Below are 14,694 nucleotides of genomic sequence, written 5' to 3'. Positions count from 1 at the left end.
TCATCGCGGTGCGCGGGCCTCTCACTGTCACGGCCTCTCTTGTTGCGGAGCACAGGCTCCAGACGCGCAGGCTCAGTAGGTGTGGCTCACGGGTCTAGTTGCTCCGCGGCATGTGGGATCTTCCCAGACCAGGGCTCGAACCCGTGTCCCCTGCATTGGCAGGCAGATTCTCAACCACTGCACCACCAGGGAAGGCCTGTGTACAGTTTTTATGTGGACATTTGTTTTCATTTCTACTGAGTGTATACCTAGAAGTGGATTTCCTGTGTCATGTGGTAACTCTCTGTTTAAACTTTTGAGGAACTGCAAGACTGTTTTGCAAAGAGGCTGCACCATTTTGCATTCCCACCAGCAATGTGTGTGGATTCCAATTTCTCCACATCTTTACACTTGTTATTACCCACTTCTAAAAAAATATAGCCATCCTAGTGTATGTGAGGTGGTACCTCCACACTGAGATTTTAAAAGTATTTGTGGAACAATTACTGATTGTAGACTAAATACTGATTGTAGAACAAATATTGATTATTTTGATCAGTGAGTTTTTCAAAGCCCAAAGTTCAGTTATTTCTGAAGTGATTAATGAGAGTGTAATTAATGAATAATCACTATCTCCTACTCTACCCATGTTTTATGACTTCCCACAAGTATCTATATCAAGTTACACAACCCAGACAATTATACAAATATTGAGTGATTGTGTTTGTGATGGATATAAATGGGCTATACAATAAAACCACTGACAGCTAGAGGGTCCCGTATAACAGCTCACAGAAAGAGAAATCTACTTTTGATAGAGAACAGAGTATAGTTACATTAAAAAAATTTTTTTTTTTGGCTGCACGGCACGGCATGCAGGATCTTAGTTCCCTGACCAGGGATCAAACCGGTGGAAGTGGAAGTGCAGAGTCTTAATCACTGGACTGCCAGGGTAGTCCCTAGCTACATTTAATATTTTTTTTTAATACATTTATTTATGGCTGTGTTGGGTCTTCCTTGCTGCTCGCGGGCTTTCTCTAGTTGCGGTGAGCGGGGGCTACTCATCATTGCAGCGCGTGTGCTTCTCATTGTGGTGGCTTCTCTTGTTGAGGAGCACCGGCTCTAGGCGTAAGGACTTCAGTAGCTGCAGCGCGCGGGCTCAGTAGTTGTGGCTCGCAGGCTCTAGAACGCAGGCTCAGTAGTTGTGGCGCACGGGCTTAGTTGCTCCACGGCATGTGGGATCTTCCCGGACCAGGGCTCGAACCCATGTCCCCTGCATTGGCAGGCGGATTCTTAACCACTGTGCCACCAGGGAAGTCCGCTACATTTAATCTTATTTGGGATATTTGTATTGGCTTGTTTAATCAGCTAACCAAAGCTCTTAAAAAAAAAAATCCATTAGAGTATAAATTCAGGTTCCTTATCAGCATTAAGTCATTTAACAGAACAGCATCAAAATAAATAAGGTATTTTTATGATATCCTTCCTGCGGTAGGCTGAATAACAGTCCCCCCAAAGATATTTATATCCTAATCCTTTTGAATGTTACCTTATAAAACAAAAAAGGACTTTGCAGATGTGATTAAATTAAGGACCTTGAGACGGGGGTGAGTATTCTGGATGACCTAGGTAGGCCCTAAATGTAATCACATGTATCCTTATAAGAGAGAGACAGAAGGAGATTTGACACAGAAGTGAAATCATGGAGGTAGATTGGAGTGATGTGCCACAAGCAAATGAATGCTAGCAGCCGCCAGAAGGCTGGAAGGCACATGGAACCGATTCTCCCCTAGAGCCTCCAGAGGGAGCCTGGCCCTGCTGACACCTTGATTTTTTGTTTTTTAAGGATGTTCTTTTTTTCTTAATTAATTAATTAATTAATTTATTTTTGGCTGTGTTGGGTCTTTGTTGCTGCCCACGGGCTTTCTCTGGTTGTGGCGAGAGGGGGCTACTCTTCGTTGCGGTGCACAGGCTTCTCATTGCGGTGCTTTCTCTTGTTGCAGAGCACGGGCTCTAGGCACGCTGGAGCTTCAGTAGTTGTGGCGTGCGGGCTCAGTTGCTCCACGGCATGTGGGATCTTCCCAGACCAGGGCTCAAATCTGTGTCCCCTGCATTGGGAGGAGGATTCTTAACCACTGCACCACCAGGGAGGTCCCTGACACCTTGATTTTGATCCAGTGAAATCGATTTCAGACTTCTAGCCTCCAGAACTGTGAAAGAATAAATTTCTTTTGTTCTAAACCGCCAAGTTTGCTGTGATTTGTTACAGCAGTCATAGGAAACTGATAAACCTCTCAAAAAAAAAATCTGAAGTAAAAATACTTAGAATCTGGAACTCTATGTATAACCTACCTAGCAATCAAGAGTCAGAGTAGAATAAAAACATTTTCAGAGAAGCAAGTTCTCAAGAAATTTATCTCCTCTGCACTGTTTCTCAGGAAGCTACATGAGTAAATAAGGGAGTAAAGCAAGAAAGAGTACACAGATGAGATCCAGAAAACATGATCTCCAACCCAGGAAACTGGCAAAGGGAATTCCAAGATCCTGCATGCCACACAGCATGGCCAATAAATAAATAAATAGGAAAAAACCAAAAACAAGCCAAGGGAAACCCTAGGATGGCAGCTGGTACAGGCCTAGAGAGTAAGCAGTTCAATTACAAACAACTTGAAACTGATAGATTTCTGTTGTGATTGAATTGGTGGAAAGTTTTACTGAGGGGCTATAGGAAGAATTAGGAAAATAAGGAAAACTAATCAAACAAAACTGGGCAGTTATTAACTTTAGAATAGACAAAAAGTAAAGGAAACAATCTCACTAGATTGAAATGCTCAGCTATGAGTAGGCATATAACCTAAATACAGGTCTTTGATTTAACAAAAATTGTGATATTGTGGGTATGGGGAAGGGAAAGCAGAGGGGATAGTAAGGTTTGAGAACTAAATCCTCATCTTCCATAAGAGGAAGTCAATAAATGAAGTCTAAAATTGATTAATCAAAAGGTAACAGTACATACAAATTCTTTACAAAAATGAAAATGTGTAAATGCTAGAAAAGTAGCTAAGTTGAAAGTAGTTGTTTCTGGAGTGGAGGTCTGGAGGGATTGGGGTGAGATAAAGCAGGGAAATAGCTTTTTTGTTGTTGTTTTTATAAGCCCTTTAAAAACTATTTAACTTTCAAAATGATGTCCACGTTTTAAGAAAAATAAAATTCAATTAAAAATAATTTATACAGGAAATATACATACTCTTAAAAGAGAGAATGCCAGGTCAAACACATGGCCAATGATATTGCACTGGTAGAATTTAGGTTAACTATTCCTAGAGTATTAAAAATAATTTCTAAACATGGGCAAACTTTCAAGAGAGAAGTGTTGACTCGCTTGAGTAGTTTGAGCTCTACAGAGACAGTGTAAAATAACATATCAATGACAGCCACCTGCCTAGTGGAACAAAACTCTTACAAATTTCCATAAGACCCCGGCCATCTCCATTAGATTTAGTCTAGTCTTGAGGGCAGGAACTATAATTCAGCCTATTTCTACAATGCCTGGCTTGTAATAAGCAACTCAATAAGGGTATGATGAAAATGGGATACAGGTACACTGACCACATGAAAAAATTAGGTGAATTAGGTGAGGGAGATAGCAGTTAACAATCTGGGATTTGGGATCAGAAAGAATTCTGAGTTCCTTCTCTGTTATTTATTAGCTGTAGACTACAGACAATATACTTAGTTGGCCTGTTTATTCATAAAAGAGTGAGAAATACTAGTTTCTGTTTCAAAGAGTTGTTCTGAAGATAAATAAGATGGTGCACACAAAGTCTTTCATAAAGTCTGACACATGGTAGCCCTAGATAAATGGCAGCTATAACTATTAACAAATGGAGACTCTTGAATTTCTTGCATCAACCCAGATGACTGCTAATGTAAATATTGTTTTTTGTTTTTTTATTTTTTTGGCCGTGCCACACGTCTTGTGGAACCTTAGTTCCTGGAAAGGGATCTAACCTGGGCCCCAGCAGTGAAAGTGCTTAGTCCTAACCACTAGACTGCCACGGAATTCCCTAAATATAGTTTAGATATTTACTAATGAGAAAGAAAAGGAGAAGAAATTAACATTTTTTGACCTATTATGTGCCAGGTACTTTACACATGTTATTATTTTAATTCTTACAATAATAGTAATAATTATTATCTCCATTTTACAGATAGGGAAACCAAGGTTGAGAGAGGTTAAGTAATTTCCTACAGGTACTCATATATTTTTTTAGTGACTACTTTGTGTGAGGCTCCATTCAAGACACTGGGAGGGACTTCCCTGGCGGTTAAGACTCTGCGATTCCACTGCAGGGGGCACAGATTCCATCCCTGGTCGGGGAGTATTGAGCAAAACAATCACAGTCCCTGAAGAATCTTTCATTCTAGCAAGGTAGACAGACAATACAGTGACAATGTAATTATAGATTATAGTAAGTGTTATTTAGGAAATAATCAGCATCTTGAGACAGAAAATTAAAGGAGGAATATGCTTTAGATAGAATGGTCCAGAAAGGCGTTTTTAAAGAGAAAGTTGAGTTGAGATCTGAAGGATGAGAATGGGTAAGCCATGCAAGGAGCCAAACGAGAGAGCTGTAGGGAGATGGTACAGCAAATACAAAGGTCTGGCTGCAGGAAAGAGCTTAGAAGTTCTGGAGCATGGTAGTAAGCTGTGTGGATAGAGGCTGGAGTTGTTTGTATTGGCCAAGGCCAGACCATGAGGGTGTTGGGGCCCATGATAGGCTGCCCCAAAAATGTACCTCAGTGGCATATTGATGATTTGGAATTAAAGTTACTTAAGAAAGGGTCACTGCCACAGGGACACGTTGACCCTTCTGTCTCCCTGCGAGCAGGAAATAAACCTCTCATGTGAAAGGTGCACTACCTGCATCTAGAGGTAAAAGGACACCCTTATCGCCAGAGACAGGGAATTCAGGCAAGAAGCCTATATAAACAGATCTTGTTACTTCTTTAATTTGCTACCCCAAGCCTAAACTCTGTTTAGATTATTCACTAATTGAGCACCCCAAACTAAGTTTCTCTGTCCTGTCAATTTTTCATAAATTTATCGTTTCTTTGTCTAAAACTTACAAGCTGCCTGCTTTGGCCACTTCCTAGGTCCCGTTTCTATGAGACCTCCTTGTGCTCCAATTAAAATTAGTTTTTTCTGCCTGTTAATCTGTCTTGTGTCAATTTCATTATTAGTCCAGCAACAAGAACTCAGCATGGGTAAAGGGAGAAATTTTTCCCTTCCTGACAAGGGCTTTACAGAACATGGTAAAGAGTTTGGATTTTATCCTAGGCATACAATGAGAAGCTAATGTAAGGTTATAAAGTACATGAAGGGCATAATCTGTTCGTTTTTAAAAATAGCCTTCCTGGGCTTCCCTGGTGGCACAGTGGTTGAGAATCTACCTGCTAATGCAGGGGACACGGGTTCGAGCCCTGGTCTGGGAAGATCCCACATGCCGCGGAGCGACTGGGCCCGTGGGCCACAATTACTGAGCCTGCGCGTCTGGAGCCTGTGCTCCGCAACAAGGGAGGCCACGATAGTGGGAGGCCACGATAGTGAGAGGCCCGCGCACCGCGATGAAGAGTGGCCCCCGCTTGCCACAACTAGAGAAAGCCCTCGCACAGAGACGAAGACCCAACGCAGCCAAAAATAAATAAATAAATAAATAAATAAATAAATAAATAAATAAATAAATAAAAATACTTAAAAAAAAAAATAGCCTTCCTTTTGCTGAATGGATGCAGTGGGAATGGAAAAGAGCAGAAGTGGCGAGACCTGTTAAGGAGGTTGTTAAGGACAGTTATTCAGGGAAGAGATAAAAGAGACTTGGAATAGAGTGGAGGACAGAGGTGATAAAAGCAACAGGACTGCACTGGACAGGGAGAAGAAAGGAATCAAAGGTCTGGTTAGCACCACGTGTCTAAATGAGAAAGATGAGGGTGGCGGTAAGGGGGGTAAAGAGTTATGTTTTGGACAGGTCCATTGTGAGATGCTGGTGAGCCATCTAAGAGGAGATATCAGTAGGCACCTGGCTATGCAGGATGGAGAGGACCATCCATCTAAGCTGTAGATGTAGATGTTTCCTTGGGGGAATGTAGGAGGTTAATAAGCAGAGGAACACTTAAAGGGGCCTGAGAGCTTTCCACCCCACCTGGCTGTCACTTAAGAAACTACAACGTATCTTGGGACTTCCCTGCTGGCACAGTGGTTAAGAATCCGCCTGCCAATGCAGGGGACACGGATTCCAGCCCTGGTCTGGGAAGATCCCACATGCCACAGAGCAACTAAGCCCACGCGCCACAACTACTGAGTCCGCACGTCACAACTACTCAAGCCCACGCACCTAGAACCCGTGCTCCGCAACAAGAGAAGCCACTTCAATGAGAAGCCCGCGCACCACAACGAATAGTAGCCCCCGCTCGCCGCAACCAGAGAAAACCCGCACGCAGCAACGAAGACCCAACGCAGCCAAAAATAAAATTAATTAATTAATTAAAAAAAAAAGAAACTAGGATATCTAGGTTCCCGTGGGCTAAGTGTGGCCCAGAGGCGCAGTTCCCAGAGCCGACTATGGCACAGGCCCATGATTCATTATTTCCTGGGTCCACAACCCACATCTAAGCTCGTCGAGTCACCCCAAGCACTGCCCAAACGCCCAGAGTACCCTTACGGAAGCCAGCGGTCACTGAGGGCGAGCCGGGCCAGGGTGCGCGGGCTGCCGGGATTTGTAGGCTGACTGGGGCGGGCGTTTGCGCAACCTCCTTGAGACCCTGCCGGACGCTGCGCCACGTAGACAGAGGGAAGTGCTCCCTGAGCCTGCAGCAGTTACTGCAGGACGGCTGTCGGAAAGCGCAAAACTGATCTTGCTTTCTTTCTTGGAATCATTTGGGGATGACGATTTCTCATCAGTTGAAGGATAAATTCCTAGTCCTAAAGTGACATTCAGTGTCCTTTTCATCACGATTTCGTACCCGTGGTAGCCTTAACACTTCCTAATTATTCTTCAAGACTAGTGTGGACGTTTCCTCCGAGAAAGGGGCTTGCTTTGCACCTCTCTTCTGTGCTTCCACAGCACTCTCTTACAATTCTCTAATAACAATTATAATCACGGCCAGCCTTCCTGAGCGCTTCCATGTTCTAGTCTAAGCTATTTACCCGCACCACCTCATTAATTCTCACACAGCTCTCTGAGACGGTTGCTATTATTCCCATTTTGCAGATGAGAAAATTTTGGTTTAGAGACGCGATGTAATTTGACCAAGTTGAGCAAGTTGAAGTGTGACACTACTAAGCCCGCCGTCTCTCCCACTAGACTACGAGTTCCGGGTGGGCATGGTCGGATCTGCTATTTACTTTCCCGCGGGCCACGCCCCGGGGGCGGGATCTGGTGACGACACCGAGTCCCATGGTGCCTTGCGCGCCTGCGCTGCAATTGGCCCGGAGACTCGGCTCCTTTTTCAAATTGAGGCGCCGAGTCGTTGCTTGGTTTCCTGGGCTTCGGGCGGAGACTAGGTCGGTGATTCGAAGGCTCGGGCGGGTGCAGGACAGACGCCGGGGCCAGTCACAGTCCCTGGTGGAGAGCGATTTCCCCGGCCACGCCAACACCCGACAGGGGAGGAGGGCACCCGGGTCCGCGCCGGCCGCCGAGCCGCTCCACGCCCCACGGCGCCCGAGTCCGCGACCAGGCCTTGAATTTTCGGCGGGGACCGTCATGGCGTCTCAGCCGAATTCATCTGCGAAGAAGAAAGATGAGAAGGGGAAGAACATCCAAGTGGTGGTCAGATGCAGGTAGGCCGAGCTTGGCAGGATTCCGAGCCCCGGGCTTTGCTGCAGGGCTCCTTCCTGCGAGGTCCGAGGAGAGGGCTTTTGTTTGCAATTTCTGAAGGGACCAGACCTTCCTGTTTCATAGTTATCTGCGTTCTGTTTGATAAAATGACACCAGATTGCTGTGAGGAGTAAATTAGTATTTTTACTTTTTTTTTGCAGAAGAAAGGACATTTATATCTGAGTTTATAGTTTAAACTGCTATTGAGAAGGAGAATTTGGTCGCCGTTCTTTAGTGAAATGTGTTCTTTTCTAAAAAACTACTGTCGACAAAGATTTAGGTGTCACTCCTTGCAGTTGGTCCGTTTGGAGATGACTGCACACCTACTTTACAGATGTTTTAGCACTTATGTTGGGATTACCATCCTCTCCATCACCTCTAAAAACGTAATCAGTCCCCTCTTCTCTTTATTCTAGATGCAATATTTCCTTAATCCCTACTAAACAAGTAAACATCACTGTATTTAAAATTTAAAAATTAAGTTGTAGAGTGAGTTTATGTTTTTAAGATCAAGGAGAAAACTTAAGTTCTGCTACATTTCCCAGTGGGTGGGTGAAGGGGTTCAACTCTCCCCTGATTGGTTTCCATATCACTTCCCAATTTTAAAATGAGCTAGGAGAGGAAGAACATACTTGAACATACTTGAGGCCCTCCACAGTTTACTGGTATTTGTGTGTTTTTTAATGTCTGTTTTTGCTGCTGTTGTTTTAAAAACTACCAACTATCAGAAACTTTTCTGTAAATCCAAACGTATTCTAAAATTAAAAGGTTATTTAAAAAGTGTGTTAACAAACTTTCTTAGGTTATTGCCTACACAGCTTTGGTGACTTGAGTTGTAGATATCAAAGGTAATAGCTAACTTTCTAAAGTAGATGCCAGAGAAGACATTTGGTGGTAACCTTAAGTCTAGCCAATTACATTCTAGTTGCACTCTAGGGCTTCTGCTAATAGTTACTTGTTTTCAAGATTAAAAAAAACAGCCTATATTCAAATGCAAATTTTTAGATGATTTTTGATTGTTTAGTAAAGTCAAGTGGTATTACCTTTTCTGTGTGGCTTTATTTTCTTTAATTTCATTTTTATTGTTAGTTACAGAATATGTCAGACCTTTAAAAAGTTATAGAGAACAATGAAACAGACATCTGTGTATCCATCACCCAGATTAGAAACAGAACAATCATTACATCTAGAGTCCCGGAGTATCCCTCCGCATCCCTTTTCTCTACCGCAAGAGTTAAACATTATCCTGAACTTCATGTTTATTATCTCCATACATTTCAAGGCTTAACTTAAAAAAGATTTCTTTTACTTTATCACTAATGAAAATTGCTTAGGTTGTGTCTAATGTTTACAATAATTTCAGTATAAAGAGATGTTTTTCTTTTCAAGTTAGCCTTTTCTTTTTCAAATAGCCTTCCTAATGCAAATATGTCCTTAAACTTTACTAAATAAACAACTTATGAGGCCCTCGGAGGTTGTCAAATCTTTTCTGTAAAGGGCCCAGATAGTAAATATTTTAGGCTTTGCAGGCCATATGTGGTTTCTGTCACATACTCTTATCTGATTTTTTCCCCCGGTTTTTTTTTTAATTTATTAAATTTATTTATTTTTGGCTGCATTGGGTCTTCGCTGCTGCGCCCACGGGCTTTCTCTAGTTGTGGTGAGCGGGGGCTACACTTCATTGCAGTGTGTGGGCTTCTTATTGCGGTGGCTTCTCTTGTTGTGGAGCACGGACTGTAGGCGCGCAGGCTTCAGTAGTTGTGGCTCACGGGCTTAGTTGCTCCGTGTCATGTGGGATCTTCCTGGACCAGGGTTCGAACCTGTGTCTCTTACATTGGGAGGCAGATTCTTAACCACTGTGCCACCAGGGAAGGCCTTTTCCCCCAGTTTTAAACTTTTAATTGGCACAGTTTTTTGTAGCCTAAGAGATCAGCAAAATTTGAAGAGATGACTTCATTACTTGATTACAATGAATACAGTCTTTACGATGTTCTTTACTTGTACAACAGCTATATGAATATTTATGGAATGAATGAATGGATTTAGCACTTCATTCAAAAAGTCCGCTTTACACGACTTTTTTTTTTTAAATCCTCAGTCTTTCTTTACCATTTTGGTTGTTTGAATTTTAATATACTGTAGTGAGGCCAACTAAAATTGATGGGTTTGCTAGTGTCATCAGCAGAAACCTTGCAATATCTAATTAAAGAAGTCTGGATAGGAAAATAGTTGCTTAGCAGCACTCTTTATTGTAGTGCAAACAGTCCCTTAAGCTTCTCTCTGGGAGCTTTGATAACTCTTAGGAATGTGTGATTTGTGTGAATTTCTACTACTCTGCCCTGACAGCTTGAATGGTATTCATTTGGTAACTTAATCACACATCCAGGCAAGAGATTAGAACAATTGGAAAAGGTTTAACCACATGAGAGGAATTCATTCCACTTGATACTTTTGTCCTACCTCAGTACAAGTTGGTATTGACTTAATTTTGTTGAACTTTTAATAATACTGCATACTGTGACTTATATGCATTGTGTAGGTTTCAGTACATTTGACAAATGACAGCATGACCAAATATTACTTGGAAGTTACTGAGTTAAATTTCCCAGGATCACAAATTTGGTCTTCTGACCAGTCAAACATGCTAGGGGGTGGGGCATGCCAGAGGACATTGAGGTATCCTTCTTAAAATAAATAGCACCTAGGTTCGTCTAGTAATGAGGGGAAAGATAATTTCCTATTTGGCGTTTCCTGTCACAGTATGTGATAATGAATGGGAAAAATGAACTCAGGTCAAGAGTACACCTTTCGCTTTGGCCCAGACGTGCGTTAAATATATCAGTATCTTATAGATGCTATTCTGTGGACTATGGTTCTTTTTAGCTTTCCGATCATTCCCCTTAGGATGACATTTATTAAGCAGTGTAGTATAACAGATATTTGAGTGCCTACTGTGTGCTAAGCATAGTAGACACTGGGGAAACAATAAATTAAACAGGATTTCTTTCCCTACACTGTGAGGTTGGTACCATTACCAACCTTAATTTTCAAATGAGGAGACAGGCACAAAGGGCTACATTGCCCAAGCAGACTGGATGGAGAGTCCTCACTCTACTGAAATGCCTAAGGAGGCATTTATTATCTTAGATTACTTCACAGGGAGTCTTTCCCGTCACCCATGCCTCTCCCCTCTCCCACCCTGTCCCAATGAAGGCCACATTAAACTTTTGCTGTATGTTCCTACCTTTTACGTACCCTTTCTAAACATCACCTCTCTTATAATCACTTGTTTTATGTCACTGTTCCCCACTAGACCTCACAGTGCTGTGAGGACAAACTGAGTTAATACATGTGAAACACTTGGAACAGTGAGTACTTGACACCTAGTAAGCACTCAACGTATTAGTCATTATTTTAATCTGTTTTTTATTTTGTGCCCTTTATCCACTGGAAGGTTAATATTTTGAACGCAAATCTGGCATGTTATTTCTACTACATCATAACCTAACTTGACCGGATTCTAAGAACAGTGGAAACAGAATTCTAAAAAATAAGTTTGGCATTTTTTACAAGTTAATTCTGTTAGCATCTACTCCAAGAAACTGTCAAAGTTGTACATGTCTTTCAAAACTTTTTAAGAAACTAATTTTATTTCTGGGAATTGAAACCCTTAAAATTCTGCTGTCTGCCTTAGCAGTGTCATTTACTCATTTAATCTCTATCACCAACAATGTAGTTAAAACTTCACATTGTTCTTGTCTGAGGTATTAACAAAAATGTCATCAGTAACCAGATAACTAAGAGTTCTTGAATAACCTTGTGTGTTTCTTTTTACAGACCATTTAATTTGGCAGAGCGGAAAGCTAATGCCCATTCTGTAGTAGAATGTGATCACATACGGAAAGAAGTTAGTGTACGAACTGGAGGATTGGCTGACAAAAGCTCAAGGAAAACATATACTTTTGATATGGTACTTACTTCCTAAAATGCTTCTACTTCTTTATTATTCACTAATGTAAAGTTATCCTAGTACACATATTTTCTGTAGGTTCTAGTGTACAGTTACAAATTTCAGTTAATCCTTTAAGTTGTCAAATGGTTTCTAGTGGGCTGAATAAGTTAATATATTAAAAACAAAATTATTAAAGTTATTCTGAAGTTTTTTTTTTTTTTTAAGAAATGCCTTTTTTTTTTGGATAGGTTTTTGGAGCATCTACTAAACAAATTGACGTTTATCGAAGTGTCGTTTGTCCAATTCTGGATGAAGTTATTATGGGCTATAACTGCACTATTTTTGCGTGAGTGAAACACTATTTTTCAAATTGATGAAAAGGTTTAGATGAGTGTATTCATTTTTTTGTTTAACACTTTTGTTAATTTTGACAGATATGGCCAAACTGGCACTGGAAAAACCTTTACAATGGAAGGTGAAAGGTCCCCTAATGAAGAATATACTTGGGAGGAGGTATTTATTGTTTATAACAGACTTCTGTCTCTAAAGTGGCTGAAGAATAGCCAAATAAAACTTGGTTGAAGGCCTGTCTTGAAATGGAAAAGATCACAGTACCCATGTCAAACATGAATTTAGGATAAACTACTACTACAGTAAAATTAAAGTATATGGTATGGCTTTTGTTTAAGAAACATACATTCTTATTGGGAGAGAGAGGAGCAATACATATGGCACAGTTAAGTGATAAGAGAAGGGTCTGTTTCGGAGAGAATAGTTGGAGCAGACTATGGTGGGAAAGTGGAATGTGAGTAGGGCTTGAAGGGGAAAACCTTGCAGTGCGGGAGTTAGTATCATAAAGTTAGCATACGGGGGAAGCGGTATGGTACTTTATTAATGATGGCTTTGAGTGTTCAAGAAATTAAGATAGCTGTATTGTTGGATATTATAGAAAGCACATAGTACGTTTCACAAAGATTTCTATCAAACGTGTTTAAATGAGTTTAACGACTAAGTTAATTTTCCGTATTATCAACATTTAGGTAGATCCTTTTTTCTAGTGGTTACATACCTGAGGTATTAACTTACTTTGTGCATGGATAACAAAGTTATGGAATTGTAATCATAGGAGATATGGAACAGGATTAAAGCACAGTTTCAAAATTTAGAGAGTCGTAACAGTTTTATTAAGGATGCTTAGACATTTGAGAAACAACTTTGTTTTATGTCAGAATTAGAGAATATACTGTTAGATGAACCACTTCTGATTAAAATGATGGTGTTATGTTCTCATGAGAAAACTTGGAAAGGATTATTGAAATTGGCTTTATAAGTAGCTTGGTTCAATTGGTTTCTGTGTAATGCTCAGGCATAAAGTGGCTGACAGGAATGACAGATTTGTGGAAGGTGTAAGGAAGAATAATTACTATTAAACAGACTGTTGTAAATGGCTTGGCTTCTCCAACAGGTTAGTTTTTGTTTTGTTTTTAAACCTGTTTTGACATACTTATGTTTAAATATACTATAAAGGAGGCCCTTGTTATATGTGTTTTAACTATTGCAGTAAACGGCATTCTTTAAAGTCTTTATTAACATTACAATTTCAGGATCCTTTGGCTGGTATAATTCCACGTACTCTTCATCAAATTTTTGAGAAACTTACTGATAACGGTACTGAATTTTCAGTCAAAGTGTCACTGTTGGAAATCTATAATGAAGAGCTTTTTGATCTCCTTAATCCATCTTCTGATGTTTCTGAGAGACTACAGATGTTTGATGATCCCCGTAACAAGGTAACTTCAGTCTTTGAGAATGAAATGTCTCCAAATGTTAATGTGTGATACTTTGGGAAGTCCATATATATATATATATATATATATATATATATATATATATATATATATATATATATTTTTTTTTTTTTTTAAACCAATCTAATGGATGCTTTTTTGATATTTTGTCAGAGGGGAGTGATAATCAAAGGTTTAGAAGAAATTACAGTACACAACAAAGATGAAGTCTATCAAATTTTGGAGAAGGGGGCAGCAAAAAGGACAACTGCAGCAACTTTGATGAATGCCTACTCTAGGTGAGAAAGCCATTGTTTCCCCCACGGCTCCATTTCCTTTTTAAGAAGAATTATGAACTTGGGGAATCAAAGTGGGATGAGTCAAGGTATGTGAGTCACACGTCTAGATTGTATGCTAGATTGCATGCCTTAGTAATTGGCTTGAGATTTATAGGGAGAGCACCAATGTTGGGAGAATGTTGAAAGGAGAACAAAGACAAGTTGAACTTGAGCAGAAGTATTAAGTCTTTTTAAGGAGAAGATTTCTTTTCCCAAATGAAATTATACATGGGAGCCCAGATTAAAATGTGGCTGCTGTAGTTGATTTGGCAGTGGGATGCTCAGAGGCTAACCTCCTCAGCCTTAGGAAGGTTTGCCCTGAGCACTTTTCTGGAGCCTCTCAGTGTACTGAGAACACAGTTTGAAAACCCCTGATTTGAGTAAGGATTAGAAGAAAATCAAATGACTTTATTTTATTTTTTTCCAGCTTTATTGAGGTATAAATGACAAAAATTGTATATATTTAGGTTGTGCAACGTGATTTTTTTTTTTCCCCCAAATGGCTTCATTTTAATGTAGGAAGACAAATGGTCACTAACACTGGCTTTCAAGAGGAGAAAGGGGCATATTTGATAGTACCCCTTATAGGATGCATCCCAAACTCTCCAAATGCAGTTCACCAAGTCAGAGGTGATTTTTTTTCTGCTAGTCTTTGAAGGAAACATCAGAATGTAATTGAAAGAGCTATGGATTAGGAGTTAGATATTTGTGTTTAGTTCCAGTTCTGCAGTTAACTAAATATGTTACTTCAGGTAGTTAAA

The 14,694-nt window shown here is 40.5% G+C and overlaps 1 protein-coding gene and 1 long non-coding RNA gene across 3 annotated transcripts in view; both read left to right on the top strand.

The window, feature by feature from the left end:
* Positions 1–14,694, top strand: part of LOC309642397 — a 152,479-nt gene that overhangs the window by 8,993 nt on the left and 128,792 nt on the right. The gene's annotated exons all lie outside the window — the stretch shown is intronic.
* KIF11 (kinesin family member 11) overlaps positions 7,460–14,694 on the top strand; it is a 79,875-nt gene continuing 72,640 nt past the window's right edge. For both annotated transcript variants that reach the window (XM_082423639.1, XM_082423640.1), the window contains exons 1-6: positions 7,460–7,819; positions 11,694–11,826; positions 12,057–12,154; positions 12,243–12,321; positions 13,413–13,598; positions 13,770–13,894. In XM_082423639.1, the coding sequence (XP_082279765.1) occupies positions 7,743–7,819; positions 11,694–11,826; positions 12,057–12,154; positions 12,243–12,321; positions 13,413–13,598; positions 13,770–13,894 (698 nt within the window). In that variant the 5' untranslated portion in view covers positions 7,460–7,742. The remainder of the gene's footprint in view (positions 7,820–11,693; positions 11,827–12,056; positions 12,155–12,242; positions 12,322–13,412; positions 13,599–13,769; positions 13,895–14,694) is intronic.

Source organism: Balaenoptera physalus (assembly GCF_965194825.1).
Source record: "Balaenoptera physalus genome assembly, chromosome: 14".
In the NCBI taxonomy this organism is placed as follows: domain Eukaryota; kingdom Metazoa; phylum Chordata; class Mammalia; order Artiodactyla; family Balaenopteridae; genus Balaenoptera; species Balaenoptera physalus.
This window is presented reverse-complemented; position numbering and strand designations above follow the sequence as displayed.